Raw genomic sequence first — 25000 nt, 5'->3', positions numbered from 1 at the left:
TGTTCATTAAGCCTATTATATTACACTAATTGGTTCTTGTCCAGTCCCTGCTCTGCGCTGTCATGTGAAAAGAAGAGGTATTCCTTTACCTCCTACTGAACTATTCCTTTAACAACTACAAATAGACATGACAAATGAAATGATGTGACAAATAGAAGAGATTTGATACTTGGTATGTGTTACAGCAGAGTTACAGCACTTTGTGTTGATTTTATACAAAGACATTCTGGTGGTGGAAAGTACTGGTCCTAATAGACTTGTTTTGTGTGGTCATTTTAACCATTCTCTCTCTCTCTCTCTCTCTCTCTCTCTCTCTCTCTCTCTCTCTCTCTCTCTCTCTCTCTCTCTCTCTCTCTCTCTCTCTCCACTCTCAATCTGTCTTCCTCTTCATCTTCCCTAACTTTCTTCTACCCCCTCTCTTTAGCCCTTTCTTTCTCAATCTCTTTTTCTTTGCTTTGTCAGTCCAGGTCTCTCGGTATCACTCTTACGCTCTATTGTTTCTTTCTCTGTTTCTCTCTACTCTCTCTCTCTCTCTCTCTCTCTCTCTCTCTTTCACTCTCCCTCTCTCTCTCTCTCTCTCTCTCTCTCTCTCTCTCGCTCTCTCTCTCCCCCTCTCTCTGTCCCTGCTCAGCGATGCGGGACAGCGACAAGAGACAGGTGGAGGGTGGAAAAAATAGTTGTACAGCAAAATTGAAATGCTAACAAAAAGGAGGAGGGGTGGGGGCGGGGGGCAAGGCTTATTTGTCCACTCTTCACCCCTGCCAACCTCCTATCCATTTCTCCCTGACAGATGGGAGTATTACCTGCAACAGATAGCTGGATTTTCTTCTTCTTTGGGGGAAATATGGCTAGATAGAGTTTTATGTCAGGGGACGCCAGGCGTTCTCTTACAGAGCTTGATTGATGTACGCACGCACGCACGCACGCACACACACACACACACACACACACAGACACACACACACACACACGCACGCACGCACGCACGCACGCACGCACGCACGCACGCACGCACGCACGCACACACGCACACACGCACACACGCACACAGAGACACACATGAAAAGAAGAACCCACCTACATGTTGATGTACTGAAATTAATTTCACAGATTTCAATGAAGGTAGATTTTTTACCTTTTTTACCATTTTGACCTTTATTGATCCCATGGGGGAAATGCAGTGGTCAGGGCAGTACCGCAGTTATGAAACACAGACAAAATTATAATTCTACTCTAAATATGCAAAATCGCTGTCCGTCCGTCTGTGTGTGTGTGTGTGTGTGTGTGTGTGTATGTGTTTGTGCAGTGCACGCTGTCACAACCCGGCCCGTAAGGGCCAAGACAAAATTAGGAGGACAGGGTAAAGTCACTCTCATGTCACCATGACTCAGCGATAACCATATAAGGAGTTGCCAAAGCAGCTACACCCAAATATTGAGTGTGTTGTCTAACCTCAATGCGTCGTCATGGCATCAGCAAACAAATCAGTCAGCTCCATATATGGGCACAAAAGGGGGCATACACGATATCACACACAACAGACGCTGTTGCCTAACAATGCCGATTTGCGCACATGATCCGCCCATCTGTGCATGCCCATAATTGGGCATAATAGCCTCCCTCCACAACCTGAACTCAACAAATAGTGATGTCAGTGCGTGACATCAGAAATGATATTATCCTAACTGACTACTCGCTGGCATAATTTGACTGATCGTCAAACCACCTCCCAATGACAACTTTTTGTAACTAATATAACCCACTTTAATTGCTTTCAGGTCTTTTATTTGGTTTTCTTTTCTTCAGTATGGAGCTACCTGCTTGTGGGTCCTTCCACCTTTTCCCATGTTATACAGGCCTTATCAAGGATACAGATACTAAGGCAACATTCACCATGGGACTTGCAGGCGATCCAAACTATCAGAAACTTGAACAATGGTACAATGCCAATGCTGGAAATCTCAACATGAGAGCCATGTTTGATACAGACAAGAAAAGATTCAGCCAATTCAGCACAACCCTTGAGACAGATGATGGAGCCATCCTGTTGGACTACTCTAAGAATCTTATTAACGAGGAAGTCATGGCCATGCTGTTGGCCATGGCCAGGTCCAGAGGAGTTGAGGAGGCCAGAGAGAAGATGTTCTCTGGAGAAAAGATCAACTTCACAGAAGGCCGTGCCGTACTCCATGTTGCCCTACGTAATCGCTCAAACACGCCCATCCATGTCGATGGAAATGATGTCATGCCAAAGGTTAATAGGGTGCTCAACAAGATGAAGGCCTTCTGTCACAGAGTACGCAGTGGAGAGTGGAGCGGATTTACTGGAAAGACTATCGCTGACGTGGTCAACATTGGTATCGGAGGCTCTGACCTAGGTCCACTGATGGTGACAGAGGCTCTGAAGTCTTACTCAGCAGGTGGACCTAATGTGTGGTTTGTGTCCAACATTGATGGCACTCACATGGCCAAGACCCTGGCTCAGCTCAATGCAGAGACCACACTCTTCATCGTTGCTTCCAAGACATTCACCACCCAAGAGACCATCACAAATGCAGAGTCTGCCAAGGAGTGGTTCCTCCAGACTGCAAAAGACAAAGCTGAAGTTGCCAAGCATTTTGTAGCGTTGTCCACCAACGCACCCAAAGTGAAGGACTTCGGCATTGACACAGAAAATATGTTTGAGTTCTGGGATTGGGTTGGAGGCCGATACTCACTGTGGTCAGCTATTGGTCTGTCCATTGCACTGCACATAGGATTTGATAACTTTGAGAAGCTTCTTGCTGGTGCACACTGGATGGACAACCATTTCCGTAACACGCCTCTGGACCAGAATGTGCCTGTACTGTTAGCCATGCTGGGAGTCTGGTACATAAACTTTTTTAAGGCTGAGACCCACGCCATGCTGCCCTACGACCAGTATATGCACCGCTTTCCCGCCTACTTCCAGCAGGCTGATATGGAATCCAATGGAAAGTGTATCAGCGAAAATGGCTCATGTGTCAAATACCACACTGGGCCGATCGTCTGGGGAGAACCAGGGACCAATGGACAGCATGCTTTCTATCAGCTCATCCATCAAGGCACCAGACTGATTCCTGCCGACTTCCTTATTCCTGCCCAGTCACAGAACCCAATCAGGGACAACCTTCATCACAAGATCCTGGTGGCCAATTTTCTGGCCCAGACAGAAGCGCTGATGAAGGGAAAGACACCAGACGAGGCCTGCAAAGAACTGCAGGCCAGTGGCCTTGCGGGACAGACCTTGGAGAATCTGCTGCCTCACAAAGTTTTCAAAGGGAACAAACCAAGCAACTCTATTGTTTTCAAGAAACTGACTCCCTTTATGCTTGGAGCTCTGGTTGCCATGTATGAGCACAAGATATTTGTGCAGGGTGTTGTGTGGGACATCAACAGTTATGACCAGTGGGGGGTCGAGCTGGGCAAGCAGCTGGCCAAGAAAATCGAACCTGAGCTAACAGACAACTCTGACATCACCTCCCACGATTCCTCCACCAATGGGCTTATCAATTTCCTAAAGAAAAACTTTGCCTAAATAACCTCCCTGTGCCTTGAGCTTAAATTTGTAACCGAATCCCATTGGCTGAATAATTCCACAGCGTTGTCTTTTTCATCGGCTACATTATTGTTATTGACCACTATATTAGCCCTTAGATGTGTATAACCTCTGAACTGTCAGGTGCTCTGCTTGCACCTAGTAGTTCCCGGGAGGGGGTGCAGTACGTTAATCCGACAGCGCATTCCTCCGACAGCGCAGCGCTCCGACGTTTCAATACTAAACCCGAACCAAACCCGCACCCTAACCCTAACCGCACGCGGATGCCACATAGTCGGAGAAAAGGTCTGTCGGATTATCGCATGCCTCCCCCCGGGAGGCATGCGTTAATCCGCATGCCTCCCCCCGGGAGGCATGCGTTAATCCGACAGACCTTTTCTCCGACTATGTGGCATCCGCGTGCGGTTAGGGTTAGGGTGCGGGTTTGGTTCGGGTTTACTGTTTAATGTCGGAGCACTGCGCTGTCGGAGGAATGCGCTGTCGGACTAACGTATTGCACCCGTAGTTCCCGCCCTCTCCTTGTTTACGTCATCATTGTACCATGTCGTCCATGCCATGCCCAAATATCGAGTCTTGCCCAAGTATGGGGATGCCAATAGATGGAATTCCCTACTTTTGTCATCATTGTACCATGTCATCATCACTATGATGTCAGCTATGCCCGAATATAGAGTTCCATGTCATTCTTGCCAAGAATGGAGGTGCCCAAATATGGAGTTTCATGGGTTCTGTCACTGTTAATTCACATCACATCACACCACGTCATCAACCTCCTCTGGATTCCTCTGGACTCCAGACAACTGACTGCCAGTTCAGTTGGTAAAGACAAGTTATGGTGTGTTTCTAGTTTGGCTCTAGAGTTCAATGTTTCAGATTTGTGTTTGCTTTACCCTTCCTTGATTTTGCTTAACAGATCTTCATGGAACTAGCTCTGCCTGCTGTTGTCTGCATTTAGGTTCACCAATTAATGTGTACGTAGGCTGGCAACAATGCACCCCACACCTATGATTTCGTCAGCACTGACATAAAATAAATGTATTTGTCTAAACATAAGTAAAGATACTATAAATAAAAAATAAAGTGGTGTGTGAGTGTGAGTGTGTGTGGGCGTGCACGTTTATTGAGTTTTTTAAAAACACATACAGCTCAGATCTGTATATATTTAAGGATTGTTACAGATTGTTACGTACAGCATTCAACAGTAGTAATCGTCGAGCAATATACAAACATTTAGACATGACCATGACAGTGACAACCAGTTGTCTTCATACCACATTAAGCTCTATGTCCAGAATAATTGGATTTTGATGCACTCCCATAGACAGTGAAATCTGGTTCCAGTTGTTGTTTTACATTTGGAACTATTTGGGGAGATGCCTGCTGTATATTTACTGTATATATAAGGGGATACAGTATGTGCACATTATGTACATTATATTGCATTTGTAATGAAATTCTGGAAGGCAACAGCAGAACTTTCCCCCATGTTTCTTTGTCTATTGTCACATTAAGCGTTGAACTCCAGAGTGCTCTCAAAGGGGAAAGTCTATTCTGATTAAGTTCTTGCAGCTCAGAATAGAATGTTGATACAAAATGTTCATGTTTCTGTTGGTCTATAAAAAATCTTTCTAGTGGATACGAATCAACTGATACATTTAGAGTATTTGTTTTCTTAAAGATTTACATAATTCCGAACTTAGATATTTTTGAAAATCCTTGGTGGGTATATTATACTGAGTTTTCAGAAATTAAAATGTTTCTGCCATGTTTTGAGACTACTGCAGGTCCTACACCCTCAGCTGATAGAGCTTGTGTTTTTTTTATTTTATTTCCAAGCTTAAACTACAATTTAGTTGCAATGTGGCATTTTCTTTACTCATAATAATACTTCTGGTCAAAGCAAGATGAAAGTGAAACATTTATTTTGAATGCATACCTCAATGAAGGGTTTATTTATTGGATAACCTGCTACTGTATTTCAAGCTGAATTCAGAATCAGAATCAGAATCGGTTTATTGTCACATCACAGGTTTACAAGGTAAAAAAGTGGGTGAAATTCGTTTTTGTACAACACTCCCATCGCAACGTTAAATTCCGTAGAAAGAAGAGTGGGGAGAGAGAAAAAGAAGAGGGGTAGGGGGTTAAGTGGGAAGGAGATCAACAGAGAACAATAGAAGGCCAGAAACAAGTTATCTACATATTTACAAAGTACCTGAGATAAGAGACAAACTAAGGTGCCTGAGCATAGCAGCAATGTATGTATACTGTGCATGATATACTTATAGACGCTAAGGTGCTTAGAGAGAAAAAAGAGCGCAATAATAAAAAATCAAAAAAAAGTTTGTGCGTTATACATGGGGATTAAGGTGCAGAGGGTCAGTGCGTGTTCACCTAAGGGTGGACTGACCCTGGTATAATCCGCAAGTAGCTCCATGAAGGAGAGCAACAAAAAGTAATCTTTAGCATTTTGACTAAAGCTTTTGCCACAAAGAGTACATTTAAAGCCCTTTCTCCTGTGTGTATCAACATGTGTTTCATAAGATTAGCATTTTGACTAAAGCTTTTGTCACAAACTGTACACATGAAGGGTTTTTTTTTTCCGCTGGTATGATTCCTCATAAGTCCAAGTCATTTTCCTGGTATAATAATCCACAGGTGTGTTCAGGAAGAGCCAGAAAAGTCTGCAACCAGCTGGGCAGTACCGCCTGTTGTCAGGCTGCTGAAAAGGGCTCATGCTTCATTCAGCATTCTGACAGCAGCCGGGTTAAAACTATTCCAGAACCTGGTGGTGGAACTCTTGATACTGCGGTAGGTCCCCTTGCCCGGTCGCGGTCGTTGTAGGGTTCTGAACAGTCTGTGACTTGGGTGGTACTTGTCCTTGATGATGCGCTTGGCTTTGACCACGCACCGCTTCTTGTACAGATCCTGAAGCGCTGGGAGCTCGCTTCCCATTATTCGCTCTGCGAATAATGATCAGCATTAGAGCATTAGATCAGTACATGATCAGCGAAAACCCTGAGAACTTGTTTATCTATCAAAAGTAATCAGATATGAGAAAAGTGAAATGGGCAGACAAACTGCTTTTTGAAGAAGAATCTCTTCATTTGGTGTTTTTAACAGTGGACATCATTATCATGTATTTTGCTCTCATATTGTACAGCAAAAGAAACCATCTTGACCTGAGGAAATTGATCAAAGGCTCATAGACAGGATACAGAGCCCACACACACACACACACACACACACACACACACAGTCACACACACACACACACACACACACACACACACACACACACACACACACACACACACACACACACACACACACACACACACACACACACACACACACACACACACACACACACACACACACACACACACACACACACACTTGCGCGCACTTGTGAGCGCACACAATGCACAGACAAAGGTGATGCCCTTCTATTCAGTCTGCAGTGTTATAATGGGTATTCAGTGGAGACAAAGTGAGATGTTCCTCTTACATGTTAATGGCAATGTTGACGCCGCCGGGGACCAGAATGTGTGTGCCAACTTGCTGATAGCATGTGTGAGTGAATTCGTCCCAGCCTATTGTGATTCAGTGCGTCATGATGGGGGCCAGAATAAATGAAATGTCAGGCTCTCGTTGGGGGAGCTGTTCTCACACAAACTGGCTACATAGAATGGAGAGGAGAGCACATACGCAGTAGAATCCTGAGTGGTCATTTCACTCTGAATGTGCAAATGTAACCAAATGGACCCTGGTCAAAAGCATACAAAGCTGTTTTTACGGTGTGGTTGAAGGCCAACAGGGTTTTGTCAAATGTGTCTGTATGTCGGTCTCCTCAGAAGTAGACCAATCACAGCTCATGCTGCTACATGCGTGACATCATAAAACAGAAACCGCTGCTGTAAAGGAATGTAACATTCAGTCTGCACAACCATTAAATGCCAAGGTGACACTGAATAGTGTGAAGGTTGGATCGTAGTTTATAATGCATGAAACATTGTTCTTGTGAAGCACCTTTATACAGTACTTAAAGGTGAATTACAGAAGGTTTCTACCTCCATTTGGCCAAAAGAGGCGCAGGCCATCACCACACCAGGACATGCACACAAGCAACCAGCCTGTACTATAGCGTGGCTTCACTAACAACGCATTGTGATATGCACAGCTTTGTTCACAACTTGCACACTGTAACTTACTAAACGTTGAAGATCGGACAGGGAGGCAACAGCGTTACTAGACTATCTTTTGTTGATGTTTCTCTGTTACACTCACATTTCCTTACCTTCTCATGCTTGCTTTTTCCACACATACCCATTATAAGTATAAACCTTAGAATTCAAATACTACAAATATGGAGACTCTTTGTGCTCTGTCACTTTCTCCATCTGTCTGTCAGACATTGATCTCAACATCTTTCCTCTCTTGCACCACTAGAATTACATCCTCTGTGTGGGTGGAAAGCAATTACAATGGGTGCAGGTCATTTACACCATGTGCACGTACATGCACATGTGTGCACGCACGCACACACACACACACACACACACACACACACACACACACACACACACACACACACACACTCACACACACACACACACACACACACACACACACACACACACACACACACACACACACACACACACACACACACACACACACACACACACACACACCAAATAGTTTCAATCTTGTTGATTTGTTTTTCTTATTTTAGAATTCAACTTCCTCCAGATCAGGATCTAATTTCCTGACAGTTAACCCACTGGGAACTCTGTGTGTGTGTGTGTGTGTGTGTGTGTGTGTGTGTGTGTGTGTGTGTGTGTGTGTGTGTGTGTGTGTGTGTGTGTGTGTGTGTGTGTGTGTGTGTGTGTGTGTGTGTGTGTGTGTGTGTGTGTGTGTGTGTGTGTGTGTGTGTGTGTGTGTGTGTGTGCGTGCGTGTGTGTGTGTTAGCAAGTGTGTTAGCAATTGTGAAGGTATTTGTGTCTGTGTGTGTGTGTGTGTGTGTGTGTGTGTGTGTGTGTGTGTGTGTGTGTGTGTGTGTGTGTGTGTGTGTGTGTGTGTGTGTGTGTGTGCAAATCTTTTTGTTTATATATGTTTGTTTTTTAATCAGTGTGTGTGTGTGTGTGTGTGTGTGTGTGTGTGTGTGTGTGTGTGTGTGTGTGTGTGTGTGTGTGTGTGTGTGTGTGTGTGTGTGTGTGTGTTCTGTGCGTGCAAAATACATACAGGTTTCATTCCAGACAGCTGCTAGAGGTTATTGACTGGCTCACCTTAGCACAGCGGGCAATCAAACAGAGAACAGGGAAAATGGAAGTCTTTTGCTGCTTCCCAGTCTGTGGCAGGGTTCCCTGGTCATTGCTGTAGCAGGGTGTCCTGGTCATTGGTGTAACAGGGTTCCCTGGTCATTGCTGTAGCAGGGTGACCTGGTCATTGGTGTGGCAGGGTGCCTTGGTCATTGGTGTAGCAGGGTGCCCTGCTCATTGGTGTGGCAGGGTGCCCTGGTCATTGGTGTGGCAGGGTGTCCTGGTCATTGGTGTGGCAGGGTGTCCTGGTCATTGGTCATTGGTGTGGCAGGGTGCCCTGGTCCTTGGTGTAGCAGGGTGCCCTGGTCATTGGTCATTGGTGTAACAGGGTGCCCTGGTCCTTGGTGTAACAGGGTGCCCTGGTCATTGGTGTGGCAGGGTGTCCTGGTCATTGGTGTAACAGGGTGCCCTGGTCATTGGTGTGGCAGGGTGCCCTGGTCATTGGTGTAACAGGGTGCCCTGGTCATTGGTGTAACAGGGTGTCCTGGTCATTGGTGTAGCAGGGTGTCCTGGTCATTGGTGTAGCAGGGTGTCCTGGTCATTGGTGTAGCAGGGTGTCCTGGTCATTGGTGTAGCAGGGTGACCTGGTCATTGGTGTAGCAGGGTGTCCTGGTCATTGGTGTAGCAGGGTGACCTGGTCATTGGTGTAGCAGGGTGTCCTGGTCATTGATGTAGCAGGGTGCCCTGGTCATTGGTGTAGCAGGGTGCCCTGGTCATTGGTGTAACAGGGTGCCCTGGTCCTTGGTGTAACAGGGTGCCCTGGTCATTGGTGTAACAGGGTGTCCTGGTCCTTGGTGTAACAGGTTGCCCTGGTCATTGGTGTAGCAGGGTGTCCTGTTCATTGGTGTAGCAGGGTGTCCTGGTCATTGGTGTGGCAGGGTGTCCTGGTCATTGACGTGGTTTTCCCATAATGTGTGTAGGAATTTACTCAAAAATATTTATCCCCAAATATCTTTTGTAAGAGGTAGAAATGTGACACTTTGGGGTACTACTAGGGCTAGGCAATTTGACAATTCATGTCTAAACTGTGCATGTTCTCCTCAAATAATAAACATAACATATGTAACAAACCTAATCCTTTCTCCTGACCTCGCTGGGGAGTGGGAAAATGAATCCAGTTAATATATTCTTCCATCTCTTCTGTCCATATAGATAGCCATTCTGTCAAGCAGCCCAACAGCTATAGCCAGTCATCCAGCCAGTAAATCTTTAGTGTATCAATCAGAATAGTGGTTCTCAGATCTGGCCCTGGGTCACCAGGCCAGACTACTGCACTTTTTAAAAGCCCATCTGCTGGTGCCCGGGACCTAGGTTTCTGATTATTTGCCAGACCCAGAGGGTCGGCCTACATGAGGCTTTGTCTGTCCCTCTTTCGTCCCTCTTTTGTCCCTCTTTCGTCCCTCTTTTCTCCATATATGGCATAAATGGGAAGACAGATACACAGACAGTCAGAGGGATCCCTCTTTTGTCCTTCTTTTGTCCCTCTTTTCTCCATATATGGCATAAATGGGAAGACAGATACACAGACAGATACACACGTCATGCGATGTCCGGCCATTCAGATTTCAACCACTAGGGGTCTGGCAGTACCAGGTCTCCTGGTTCTAGTTTTCTTTACAACCAGGTAGTTTAATGTATTTATCTGGCGTCAACTTTGTACATAGTGTTTTATATTTGTTGATGATAATGCATTTTTGGTGTTAATTTTATGCTATGTTAATGAATTGAATACATAGGACCACAATGGAAACAAGTCCCCAGGACTTTTTTGTGTTATCCTTTTAGCTCAAATGTCTGACTGCACCCCGTGCTGTTTACATATCTGTCTAATAAAGTATTCAATCAATCAATCAAAACAAGTCTATAGATAAGCTCCAATGACAAGTAGCAGCACATGTCTCCCATGTCTCACCTTCCAGGGGTCCTTGAGGGGGTTCCAGGGGTCCCTTGCTAAATGATTGTCAGGATCCAAATGGACTCTTACAGGTCTGTAATTCAGAGAGTGTACAAATGGAACCAAATGTGGTTCCATTTGTACAGTGTCGGAGTTATGCAGGTTTGTAACCTACAGTAATGCATACCAAACTGGGACTCCTTGAAATTAAAACGTTTGAGAACCACTATTCTAGTGTACACTGACCAATCAAAAACGTTTTATGTTTTTTCATAAATGAATGCTCTACTCATACTGCAGTGGCACGCGGAAGCATCAAAAATACCGATCTACAAGCTCGGCTAGGCTTGGAGATCTGCTATTTTTGCTACTTCAAAATTGAATCCTGAAAACCAACGGTTTTGGACATATGAGGTTTCCACCTGACAGCAACGATATTCCAAGAAAAGTAGCAGTGCATGGTTCTGAGTTGAGAACCACTGTTCCATGTCAAACCATATGCAAATGGAAATGCAATTGGAACTGTTTCTTAATGTGCTCAGAACCGTTCAGCCTTGCCGTGGAAAATCCCTGTGTCCTTGAGCAAGACACTGAACTCCTAACTGCTCCATACAGTATATGACTAGTAACTACAGACTGCTCCTACAGTAATAGCCGGAATGGAGAGAATGGAATACGTTCCTGGTACTGTATTTGTATTTGTGCTGTACTTGAACAATGCATCTACCTTTCCTTTTCATAGAACATGTTTGTGCATGAGATGGAAGATTCCCCCTTCATTTTATTTTCTGTATATCTTTCTCCTTCTGCCCTCATCCCACCCACCCAACAGTGGAATGGTTATCGTGAAAAATACACCATTGAATGATTATATCAAAAATAGTTTTTGTTTAATTGAAAAAGTTACACATGACTTTAACAATGGTTGACATAGTCCCCCACCTCTTGTGCCTCACTATATCCCAGGTGCATCCATGCGCCAGTCCAGGAAGAACCTCAGGTAATGCTCATCCCCACCAGACCCTTTGCAATTTGTGAACTCGAGCATACCTATGCCACCCAGTAGCCTCAATATAAAAACACATTGGACCTCATTCACTAAGCTGTTCGTAAATAGTGTGGAAATAAAGCGTGTTAAGGGGTGCTCTAAGCACAAACTGACGTGCGATTCACGAAAGGGGGTGTATAGCCCTGATATGTGCGAATCACAGGTGTATCTCATTTTTATTTGAAAGTCAGAGGCATGCTCGCGGTGGAGATCATTTGCATTCTTCCACGTCCCATTTAAGACCATAAAAGGAAACATCCAACGTCAGACAAAAAACATCATCACTCTAGGCACTCTAGGCAGATCTACAAGCTTACAACATGGCGGGACCAGACGCACCCACTTGACAACTTAGATCAACGTAGATCAGCGCAAGCGAGTCATTCACGTGATGGATCCTTGATAAAGTGTCCTACATGGGAATTTGAAATGGAGTAATGGACACAGCTAGATTTCATCCATATTGTATCCTCAACAGATGGTAAGACTGTGTTCATGTGATGTGGTCAATATTATAAATGAATAGCGCAACATTGGAGTTGGCATGAAAGCCCAATAGGGGAAACTGTGCATGGCCACACTTGCAGAAACAGACAACACGCTGAGGGAACTAATAATTCAGCTCCAAATGCGTCAACTGAAAATAAATAAAATTCGGTTGAATTTATATCATGTCTATAATATGCATCCAAGCAATAGATCGTTTGACATCTTTTGTCTTTCTTTTTTATATGTGTTGACAAATGTTGGGCACATAAATATTTTATTTGAGGTTTGGCACTATTGTAATTGATTTTTCATGAAGAATAAGTCATTCTAATGACATACGAAAGCTTTGGTCCCATGAAAGTCGTAGACGTAAGTTTGAGCGGACATCCGTCAACATTAAAAATACACACATTTACAAACACACAATGACTGTCACCTAGCTCCCATTTTCTCTCAGTTCCTGTCACTCCATTGCGCTCAAACTTTCTTTTCACTTTGTCATTTCTGCATGACTTTTTCACTCCACGTCTCTCTCTATTTTAATCTGTCTCAGTCTTTCTCCCTCTATTTCCTCATCATAATAGGATTCATAGATCCAGAGACATGTCCTATTCAATTCACACACTGGGGGATTTTCACCACCCACCGCCCAGAGAAAAGTCTCTTTGAAGTAAATAGGACTTTCAGGCAGTGTGTGTGTGTGTGTGTGTGTGTGTGTGTGTGTGTGTGTGTGTGTGTGTGTGTGTGTGTGTGTGTGTGTGTGTGTGTGTGTGTGTGTGTGTGTGTGTGTGTGTGTGTGTGTGTGTGAGTGTGTGTGTGGGATGTCTAGGGGAATAAGCGTTCAGAGAAGTCACTGCTGTGTTCCATTACACACACACACACACACACACACACACACACGAACACACGCACGCACGCACGCCACACACACACACACACACACACACACACACACACACACACACACACACACACACACACACACACAGAGTCCTCTGTTGCCTTGAGATAACATCGTGGTGACACACCAATTTGACAAATGTAAAGTGACAGGCTGTGATGAGAAACGTTGCTGGCGGTGGAGAGAATGAAAGAGAGACAGAGAAAGTGAACTCCAGTGAAAATAGAAAGAACAAGATGGAAATGGTGTGATCAGTGACAGAAAAACATAATGAGAGATAAGAGAGAGGGTGAGACACACGCACGCACGCACGCACGCACGCACGCACACACACACACACACACACACACACACACACACACACACACACACACACACACACAGGGCATTTCATAGATTAAGCAATTTGATCTAATGACTTTCTCTGACACAGTTAGAGAGAGAGAGCGAGTTGGCACATCTCTCCTCCCGCCGTACACTCATATCAAGACCTTAACTTAGCAGAACTAATATCTGGAGCACTGAGAGGGGAAGACTGACACTCCTGGGCTCCCCACAGTCCAATTAGTCTGGGCTCCCTGTCGTCTGACCACAGATGTTTGAAGAATGACAGTGGAGAGAGATTCCATGAGAGAGGGATGAAGAAAATAGACAGGCAGAGATAGAGATAGAGCTGGGGCAAATGATATTTTTGAATACTTGGTTAGAACCCTCTGGCACCACCCTCAGCTATCATCACCCCTGCGGTGACCTTGGCTATTTGGCGAGTCCACTTCCTCTCCTTCGCACTCATCACTTTCTAATCCCTTAACGCATGGAAATTGTTGTCGCTGGAGCCGAATGGGCTAATTACCCCATCTCTGTGCGTCACAGAGATTGCGGGCGGATTATGTGCTGTTTATTCATGTGGTTTTTCTTTGTTTCATTCTTATATGCAGGAGTGTGGCTGCGTAATTGAGCTGTAGCTAAGGGGATGGCTGCTGACACACTGTAAAATCCAAAAAGCTCGGCAGCAGATTTGAACCTCACCGATCTGCTGAGATTTGAACCAATCAAGCAAAGCTATGGAGAACTGAACCGAAACAAGAAAATTATGCCACCCTCTGGAAACCCAGGAATACAGTTATGCACATGCACATGCAGAGCCTGTTCTGGATATGAATGAGAAATTGGACAGCACCAGTTGACGCAACCACAGAAAAATATTACACATAATACACACTCTCATTGCGTGTCTAGTTACGTCTCCACACTAGTCACTTTCTCTCCCGTCTTTAACCACTTGAACCCCAGCATCCACATAAGCCAAAAATAGCTGCGACACTGATTGTGAGCTTGTAGATTGACAATTTTTGGCAATCTACATACATTGTACATTTGTAGCTCAGATCCGTTCCACTAAGAATAGAGGCTTTAACTAATCAAAACCGGGAAAGCATATCTGCGTGATTTTAGATTTTAGCGTTGGCTATTCAAAAATAGCAGATATACAAGTTCACAGTGCGTCACTTCATGCCGTGCTGCGAGCTTGTACACCTGCTAATTTTGAACAGTTGCCATTTTAACAGCAACATGGATCTGTGTGTTGTGGACCGATAAGCTGAGATGGGGAAAGGTGGAGCTTGGTCTGACCGTCCTGAGGGAAAGCAGAGATAATCACACCCCATGACGCTGATATGGAACTGTATCGATCACGCTGGAGAGGCCTGCTCTTACATGGTCACACACACAGTAAGAGACCTATTTCTGTCTGTCTGTCTGTCTGTCTGTGGTTTTAGGTACTATCCTTGTAGGGACCAAAATGAAAATCCAAAGTGTGTGCGACAGTGCGTGCGTGCCTTCGTGCGCACAATGTGTAAGTGTGTGTTTGTGTGCATTTGTGTGTGAATTACAATGTATTTCAGTATGTGCTGAATGCTGATCCCCTTATTCTCCAGTATGCATCTCACTGGACTTTTTTAATTCAAAAGAGTCTCTTTTTGCAGGTAGCACAACATTTTCCCCGGTCAAGACTGTAGAGCACACACGCCCACGCTCATATATTGTTGATAGTAAATGGGTAATGAGCAGAGGAGATACAGTACAAGAGAAATGGCAATGGCTATTTTGGGCTACAGAGATGGTTATTATCAACCATACAATGCGTGTGTGTGTGTGTGTGTGTGTGTGTGTGTGTGTGTGTGTGTGTGTGTGTGTGTGTGTGTGTGCGCGTGCGTGCGTGTGTGCGTGCGTGCGTGCGTTTGAAATGGTTGATGTGATTATATCGGACGGACGGACGGACGGACGGACGGATTGATGGATGGACAGAGTACAAACCTATAGGGGAGCAGGGTGGACTAATAATACAGTATATAGATAGCTCTACTGTAAATGCAGTTTTCTGTGAAATATATGTCTGATTAACAGGAGATATCACGTCTTGTGTGCACATGGGAAAAGGTGACTGCCTTTCTGTTCTGTCTGTTTGACTGACAGCCTGTCTGTCCATTGATGCTGATGTTTTATCTTATTCTTATCTAATCACCACATTAACAACTCAGGGTATGTGCGTGTGTGTGTCTGTGTTGTCAATGCTGTGTGTCATGAGTCTCTTGCTTGGCTAAAGTGTCTTGACTTTATGTCTGCCTTTGCCCTTGACCCTCTCCATGCACCCGTATGCACACAAACATGCACACACACACATACTGTATGCAGTAGATGACATTATCTGCAAGAACCATGTCAACCCACAGCTACACTGATGTCTAAAAGACAGACAAACTGATGCTGTCCCAATAAGCAGCCTTTTTGATGGAGACACAGACAAAGAGACACACAGACACACAGTTTCAATGTTGTACAGTTTTCCTGTAAATTATCATATTCTTATGAAAAATACTGGTTACACCACTTGACAATATTGCTTACTGCCAAATTCTACTCTTTGCTGAAGAAAGTGATACTGAAGAGCCTGTGTGTTAAAATTAAAGGGGAATACCACTCATTTTCAACATTGAACATTTATCATTTATATACCTTAGACACCTGTTGTGTGGAAATAACAAAAAGGTCCTCCCCTTCAGGATTCATCCTGGCTGAGCACATGAAGTTAGATAATGTTTTTTTTTTCATGTTGCTTTGATGATGTTTGAGGTCTGATATTGTTGAGCATGCTGTGAAAGTTATTGGTTGAGCAAGGAGGAGCGACGATGGTTAGCATGGACGATGGAGAAACCGCAGCAATAAAATTATGAGGAGATCCTGGTAATTGGTTGTGACAGGAAGGAGGGAAAAGAGGAGATGGGTGAATGGAGGAAACAAAAGGGAGGGAGAGGTAGAGAAGAAGAGAATGAGGTCACAGAGGTGAAGTTGTCTCGAAAAAAGTGGGATCGCAATGGTTGCCTTTGAACGGGGGGGCAGACAATTAGGTTGAGACAGGGGGCGGAGAGCCTCGGGTGAGAGAGAGATAGAGATTAGAAGGAGTGAGAGTGTAGGAATGGAGAAATGGAGAGAGACGGGAGGGGAGGGAGTTCCTTGTGAAGGTTGGTCTCCACCTTCGCGGTCCTTGGGGTGAACTATATGGATACATGAAAGGGATGTGTGTGTGTGTGTGTGTGTGTGTGTGTGTGTGTGTGTGTGTGTGTGTGTGTGTGTGTGTGTGTGTGTGTGTGTGTGTGTGTGTGTGTGTGTGTGTGTGTGTGTGTGTGTGTGTGTGTGTGTGTGTGTGTGTGAGAGAGAGTGAATTTACATAATGCTCTCCACAGCCCAATGTACCTATATGTGGAGAGAAGAGAACCTTCAAATAGTTGTTGTATAATGCTTATACCTTAATGGTTACTACAAAATAATGCTTTGAAACATATTTTATGCCATGTACAGATTGGTCATATTAAGCACTAGTAATAATCAGCAAATTTTCCATAAAAATATGCAATTGCATGTTTTTTTGCATGCATTTTATGTTACAATTTGTTCTAAAAAGCTGAATGGAAATGTGAGATATTGATCATTTCTCTCAATGTAGCACAAAGGTTCACGTTCATTATCGACTTCATCAATTCACAGCGAGCAACAAGTTTAAACTTTTAACTTGTTGCTCGCTGTGAAGTTGATAATGAACGTGTTAAACAGAGTCAACCCTGAGTGGACCATGTTCTTGGCAAACTAGACTAACAAAAAAAAAAAATACTGATAAATAAATAAGAAAGTTGAGGCCTTATCTCCCATCTTTTAACATAACATCTCTTTATTGTTCTCTTTTTCATACAGATGAGAAATGCCACTGAAAATCTACAATAGGAGGCTGTGTCAGTGCCTCTTTCTTTTGAACCAAACTATACATCTGCCCAAAACCCATAATATACTGTATGCCACTTGTTTGTTTTGGGGGTTTCAGGTCAAACTCGCTATGTATAGTATATATCTTTTGTATTTTTTCCTTAAACTTGCAATATATAGTCTTTTCTGTCATTTGGAAAAAGTCTACACTATACTGTACCTCTCGTCAGTGTCCCAGTAAAACACGTGATAATGGCACGCATTTCTTCTGTATATGGAATACACTGTAAATGTCTCTAATCGCTTATTTTTTGCCTCCAGCTCACATCATGAGTGTGACTCTCCACGCTGCTGTTCCCTAAAACAATTGCCCAGCATTCTTTGTTCAAAACCATGCAAACAAATGCATATGTCTCTGGTTAAGACAAAATCTCTCCTGGTGTGTCCAGGCCTTACTGCATGTTGTGTCCGTGCCGCCGCAGTCTGTACACAGGTCAGCCTCTAACAAGGGTCCATATGGCATTTTATAGTCGTGTACATGATTTATCCCAGTGTTGGGGGGCCTATATGAATACAGTACACCAGATCACATTATATTTTTGACGTGTGTGTGTGCTTTGAGCACAACTGGACATCTCACGCTAGGAAACCTGTGTACCTTCACACACACAAACACACACATACACACACACACACACACACACACACACACACACACACACGTACACACACACACACACACACACTCTTTCATGCCCGTGGACGTTTTCCTCTCTTCTCTGTGGCCACGTGTATCTTCCGCGTGCAACCTTTGTTGTGTATCCTCGCGTGTGCGTCCTTGGCGGTGGCTGCGGTCACAGTCTCTCGATGTCCCTGTACTTCTTCCTCAGGATGGAGACCTGGTCTCGGAACAACACGGGGTCCAGCCTCATCTGGGAATGCACCAGAGGCATGAAGCCCAGCCAGCCACTGAAGGCGTTCATGCACGTCTGCCGCTGGGCGAAGTGGTCGGGGTCGGCCCAGCGAGACGCCTTGGAGCCCTGGGAGGAGACAGAGAGAGACAGAGAAGCTCTGTTACATGGTACCTGGAATTGGAAAATTGTCGTATTGATAGCAACTTAATGTCACAAGCTTCTAACCCAGTGGTTCTAATTTCAACGATCCACATAACTCTGAGAGCATTCACATTGAACCAAATGCACCCTTACGGGTCCATTTGGTTCCATTTGAATACTCTCAGAGTTACAGACCTGTATAAGGGTCTATTTGGTAACCTCTCAAGGAACCTTAGGTTCCCTAGAGACCCCACTTTGAGAACCACTGTTCAAACCTAATTTGCTGTAAGTGTCTAATGTCCACTGTAGCCCTGTCTGAAGACCAGCCAATAATATCTCCCTTGGTTACATTGTGATCTAACGCTTTAAAACTGCGGTTGTGCCTAAGTGACTATGGAATCTTACGTAAAGGCTATTTTTGTTTCGTGAGAAAAGTAATACGTTCTGGGTGACCAGGGGAAAGCACAAAAGTGTCAGGAGTTAAGGAAATAATCAATTTACAGAGTAAAAGCAAAACTGTGTTGCAATAAGGAACAGCACTGCTCTCGGCGTTGTGAGTCGGAGAGGAGAACAAACTGCTGGAACTCTGGGTCAAGACTCCAGTGTGGGATCATCTGAGCACAGAGCTAAAACATGTCTTTAAAGGAGTAATGGCGCATTAAAACTGTGGTAGATACTGAGTGAAAAAGTTTGAGTGCTTTTTCTTGTCATAAATACAGGGTTCGATTTGTTAAATACAAATGGGGAAGGGAGGGCATTTTCTTAACCACCTAAGCCATACTTTGTCGTGTGACAAATAGCTAAAATAGCCGATCTACGTCTAAGTTCACAATGTGCCGTACTTCAACATGTCGTGAGCTTGTAGATCTACCATCTTCGCTATTGTTTGGTAAAAAAATATTTTAAGACATAAAATTGTTGAATTGTGTTATCAAACATAAATATCAAACAGATATTTAATTCAGTCTGACCAGAAGCAGCCAGGGATAAAACATTTCTATACCCACCGGCGATAAAAAACAAGATCAAATGGACCAACCAACTTACTGCCTAAGTACCAAAAAAAACAAGGCTAAGTGCTTTTTTCAGAATTCTCAGAACCTTTGCAGAAACACAATTACAGTATCTATATCACTAGTTCTCAAAGTGGGTCCTTGAGGGGGTTCCAGTGGGTCCCCAGAAAAATGAGGAACAGTTCATACACTTAAGCCTGGTATTTGATAATAACCAATCTACAAGCTTGTGATGCATAGTGAACTTGTACATTTGCTATTTTCAAATTTCTTGACAAATCCCTGGCACACCAGGGGTCTGCGGCAAAATACATATCAATTTGGAGGACCTTGACATGAAAATGTTTGAGAACCACTGATCTACGCCCCCTTTCCCCATGCTAATGTCCTAGCATCTGTTCTCACTGGAAGCCAAGGCCACGAATTAGTGGCCTGTACTTGCGTGAGAGAGGTACACATATACTGTTGGTAGAGATAGATAGGGAGAGACAAAAGAAGGCAAAGACAGTTAAAGAGAGATAGAGAAAGAGAGAGTGAGTGTGAGACATGGGAGGCCGGGAGTAAATCTTGGGGTGCCGTGCTGCCTCCACAATTAAGACATTAATCACTGGGTCCATACTGCCGAGTCATCGGCCTGCCTCTGGCCTCGCCATCAATCACAGCATGGTGTGGGGCTGGCCACACACATACACACGAGCACACACACGAGCACACACACACACACACACACACACACACGAGCACGCACACGCACACGCACACGCACACACACACACACACACACACACACACACACACACACACACACACACACACACACACACACACACACACACACACACACACACACACACACACACACAAGGGGGATCTCCCAGAGAAGGTCAGGGCTTATGCCTGTGGTATCTCTACCACTGCATTACCATCTTACTGAAGGAGAGGAAAATCTCATGAAAGGATGGACGAGGACAAAGGGAGGCAATGGGCTGTCTTCGTTTAAAACAAATGTGACTTTTCTCAAGTCTTTTGCTTGACCCCACTGGTTTGCTATCAGAGAAAACAAGGTTTTCTTGGTAGACATTTGACTCTGTGATGTTTGACTCTGGACACTTTTCACACTAGATATTTTGACGCAACATTAACTGTGTTTCATTTAGGTGCCACTGGGTGCCAACATGGACACCTCCTGTTAACTTACTAAGGCTCACAGAAACACCTAAATGAAACACACCTGTAATGTTCAGCTGCACTTTCTTGCACTACCTTACATTAACAAAATGTCTGCTGTGAAAAGTGTCCACAACTCAAAATTGTCTGATGAAATCATAGATCCATCTGAAACAATAAACGCTACCCATATTGGGGTTTTGTATGTGCATATAATAGTTTTTCTTATTGTCTCCGCCAGGCTGGCTGGAGACTATGTTTTCGCTCCTGTCCGTCTGTCTGTCTGTCCGTCTGTCCGTCCGTCCGTCCGTCCGTCCGTCCGTCCGTCCGTCCGTCCGTCCGTCCGTCCGTCCGTCCGTCCGTCCGTCTGTCTGTCTGTCTGTCTGTCTGTCCGTCCGTCCGTCCGTCCGTCCGTCCGTCCGTCCGTCCGTCCGTCCGTCCCTGTGTGTCTGTGAACAGCTAATCCCGGCACCATTGGACTGATCGGTGTCCCAGTAAGCCAAGGGAGAACCTCTGCCCCTTCAAATCAGCTTCATGGTTGCGCTATAACAGGCTGTTTCATGTATTGGCCTAAATTTACGTTTCAGGGCTACTGACAGAGCGGCAAAATGTGACGCCTTGGGAGTGAGAAGGTGTTGCCTATTTACATGCTACCCCTGTAAGAGAATACAATTATGTATATTAAACTTGGTTTCCTGTAATTATTCATTATATTTATGTATTATTAATTTAATATGCTTATCTGTCTTTTACATTTTCACCTTTTCTTCAGAAAAATCAAATGGCTTGTTCCTTGCGGAGATGATACAAAATGGAGTTTAGCTTGTTTTTTTGTTCATTTACCGTACATTGACTTGGGACTAGTTTGCTCTTGCTAGCCTAAATTGTTCACAGCACAGCAGTTTTTGTATTTAATTGACTGGTGTTTGTTGCAATAAATTCATGCAATGGAAGTGGTCAGATTCAATTTACTTAATTTGTTATCACAGAATGCAGTATGGGGCCCAGCCTATAATTGATCATTGATTTGACATGCTGCATTCCATGAGTGCACAGTGGTATTTTCTCAATTAAACTTAATCAAATAGAAGCTGTGGTCATAATACCACACTGTTACAGTAAGTAGTTGAAAAACGTATAGCCACTAATTATTTAATGTAACGATCCGAAGTGACAAATGTACTCGACTAAACAAAACCTTGTATACTCTTGGTCGCGCTATAGGCTACTCAAACTAATAAATAGAAGAAGAATTAGAACCAGGCACAAACTTAGGGGGAAAAAAACTCTGCACCACAGACTCATGGAAGATGAATGTGACAGCCATGGAAAATAACTAAGCCTTATTAGAAAAGGGTGACTTGAACCAGCAACTCTCTCAGCGCCTGCTTTTAAAGTTCTTTAACCACTGTACCACCATGATTGATCCTTGTTCAAATCTCTTTAGATTAGATTAGAGCCAGGTACGAAGAAAAAAAAAACTTGGAAAATGACTAATCGTTGGTTTTGAACCAGGGACCTTCTGCTTACAAAACACTTCCATATCCTGAACCACAGACAAACGGAAGACATTTGTGACAACTATTGACATGGTCAATACTTCCCTGTCATCTATGGTGCTTCTATGTCTTCTGTGGTGCTTCCTATGGTGCTTCCCTGTCTTCTAGGGTGCTTCCTAAGGTGCTTCCCTGTCTTCTACGGTGCCTCTCTGTCATCTATGGTGCTTCCTATGGTGCTTCCCTGTCATCTGTGGTGCTTCCTATGGTGCTTCCCTGTCATCTGTGGTGCTTCCTATCGTGTTTCCCTGTCTTTGTTGGTGCTTCCTATCGTGCTTCCTTGTCTTCTATGGTGCTTCCCTTTCATCTAGGTGCTTCCTATGTCACCTATGGTGCTTCCTATGGTACTTCCTATGGTACTTCCCTGTCATCTACAGTATGGTGCTTCCTATGGTGCTTCCCTGTCATCAATGGTGCTTCCTTGTCTTCTATGGTGCTTCCCTATCATCTAGGTGCTTCCTATGGTGCTTCCCTGTCAACTATGGCGCTCTAACCCTACACTAGAGTGGCCCTTGATGAAGTTGAGAATTAATGTACGAAAATATATAAAAAGTTGAAATATTGAGATTTCTGCCCGACAGCAACGATATACATGAGGTGTGTTCCTCAGAGCTCTAGTAATATTACAGTCATCTGCCATACTATTTTGTCAACAGAATTTGGGCACGTTTATTGTGCATACATTGTGCATACTGATATGTCTTTAACCTCAGGCTTATTGGCTAACCCCTGTTGCAATTTCCAGCTACTTGTATTTATTTATATTGGGCCAGGGCCATATGCCTATAACATTGATTTGATATTGGGCAGCTCTGATACCAACACATGATTATGTCATATAACCAATTACACGTAGTAGAGGTGACATATAAATTATATGTCACCTCTACTTACATGAAATTATCACTGCTGTTGGCCAGAAACCTTGTATCACCATATTTGTACTTTTTATTACGTTTTTTTCGTAAATGAATGCCCTACTACTTCGTCACACACAAATATAAAAAATTGCAGATCTACAAGGTCACAAGGCCTTGAAAGTGAAGTTATGTCTGTCTGTAGGTTTTATTACAATTTAATCACTGAAAAGTATCAATAACAGCTTATGACTCAGTTAGTCAGTTTTGGATATGCAAGGTTTCCACCCGACAGAGACGATATATACATACTTTATTTTTTTCAGTAACTGCCTTACCTGTGTCATCATGGTCTCCTTGTACTGTTTCTTCTGGGTGACTTTGATTGGTGGTTGCTTGGTTACAGCTGACACCAGGAAGTTCATGAGGATGTCCTCACAGTTGGCCATGCGGTCCACCATGGTCAACAGTCTACCTGGGATATAGTGGCTAAACAAGTAGTGGTAGTACCTGGGAGAGACACACACACACGCATGCACGCACCAACAATGTTACCTCCATGCCAGCGCAAGCGAACGCATGGACACACACACACACACACACACACACACACACACACACACACACACACACACACACACACACACACACACACACACACACACACACACACACACACACACACACAGTCAATCTTGCCTTGGTCAGTGATAATCATTGATGTCTGAAGTTCCTAAATGACTGGATGTTGCTGTGTTATATGAGATGTGATATTTCAGACACGTTTCTGCCAACTGTTTCCTCAAACACAGTTTTATAGCAGGTCTAATCCTGCGTTGTTTTGTTCAAAATGACGACACCGCCACACTCATCTTCCTTAGCGGATTTGATTTCTGCCACAGTCGATCCATGTGGATCTCTGTAGCTTTGACTTGTTAGATACTCTAGCAAAATGCCAGTCTCCTTGACACTGCTATAACTATTTGACATGGTTTGGTTGGTCTTTCTTTTATCTTCATATACAATACAATCCTGAGTGTTCATTTAATTCGGAGAGTGTACAAATATAACCAAATGAACCTGGGTCCACTTGTCTTCTCTCCTTTCACCCTCTCCCTCATGTCTCTGCCTCTGTCTGTCTGTCTGTCTGTCTGTCTGTCTGTCTGTCTCATGTTGTCTTTCAGTCTATCTCAGATGAAATGACAAAAGTAGAAGAAAAGGAGCCAGTTGAGATGGTTCGGCATATCGTAACACAGATGCCTCCTGGGCGCCTCCCTAGGGAGGTTTCCCCACGCACACCCGCCTGGGAAGAGACCACATGGCAGACCAAGGACTAGACAGGGGGATTATATCTCCACGCTGGCCAGGGAACGCCTCGGGATCCCCATTTAGAAGTTGCTAATGTGGCCCGAGCAATCTCTGCTGGAACTGTTACCTCCGCAAGCCGATTCCGGGTAGGCAGTAGAAGATGAATGAATGGATGATTATCTTACTCTCTCTTTCCTATTAACTCTCTCCCTCACCATCTACTCTCTCCTTTGTATTTTCCGTCTCTTTCACCTTTCTCTCTAATATAGGCTAATCTATAATTTGTCGAACAATAGAAAACATCGTTTTTTGTTGTAACCTTGATCGACGAGTGACCAATTACTCCCTCCCTCCATCTCTCTCTCCCTATGCCACAGTGAGAGCACTAAATGACACAAGGCCTAAAGGAGGTTCTAACAATGACAAGCGACTGAGAGAGAGACTGTTTATCGGTTCTCAAGCAACAAAGTGCCTCAAATCCCCCATGAGAGCAAAGTGTCTCTCCCATTCAATTTACCACTGAGCTTAATATTTGGCTTTGCAGTTGTTTTCTTTCT

General features: G+C 44.1%; 2 protein-coding genes across 3 annotated transcripts in view; one reads left to right on the top strand and one right to left on the bottom strand.

Moving 5' to 3' along the window:
- Positions 1 to 1894: 1894 nt before the first annotated feature.
- Positions 1895 to 3556, top strand: LOC311063187 (glucose-6-phosphate isomerase-like; the record flags this gene model as incomplete). The annotated part of the gene is made up of 1 exon (XM_084082465.1): positions 1895 to 3556. The coding sequence occupies one exon, from the start codon at positions 1895 to 1897 to the stop codon at positions 3554 to 3556; it is 1662 nt and encodes a 553-aa protein (XP_083938591.1).
- A 14785-nt stretch (positions 3557 to 18341) lies between these two features.
- Positions 18342 to 25000, bottom strand: part of LOC311063844 (exostosin-1) — a gene marked incomplete at both ends in the record, with an annotated part of 229696 nt that continues 223037 nt past the window's right edge. For both annotated transcript variants that reach the window (XM_084083453.1, XM_084083454.1), the window contains 2 exons: positions 18342 to 18527; positions 23474 to 23645. In XM_084083453.1, the coding sequence (XP_083939579.1) occupies positions 18342 to 18527; positions 23474 to 23645 (358 nt within the window). The remainder of the gene's footprint in view (positions 18528 to 23473; positions 23646 to 25000) is intronic.

Source organism: Gymnoscopelus microlampas, assembly GCF_963454915.1.
Source record: "Gymnoscopelus microlampas genome assembly, chromosome: 16".
NCBI lineage: Eukaryota > Metazoa > Chordata > Actinopteri > Myctophiformes > Myctophidae > Gymnoscopelus > Gymnoscopelus microlampas.
Note: the sequence above shows the minus strand (reverse complement) of the source record. Positions and strands in the feature narration are given on the sequence as shown.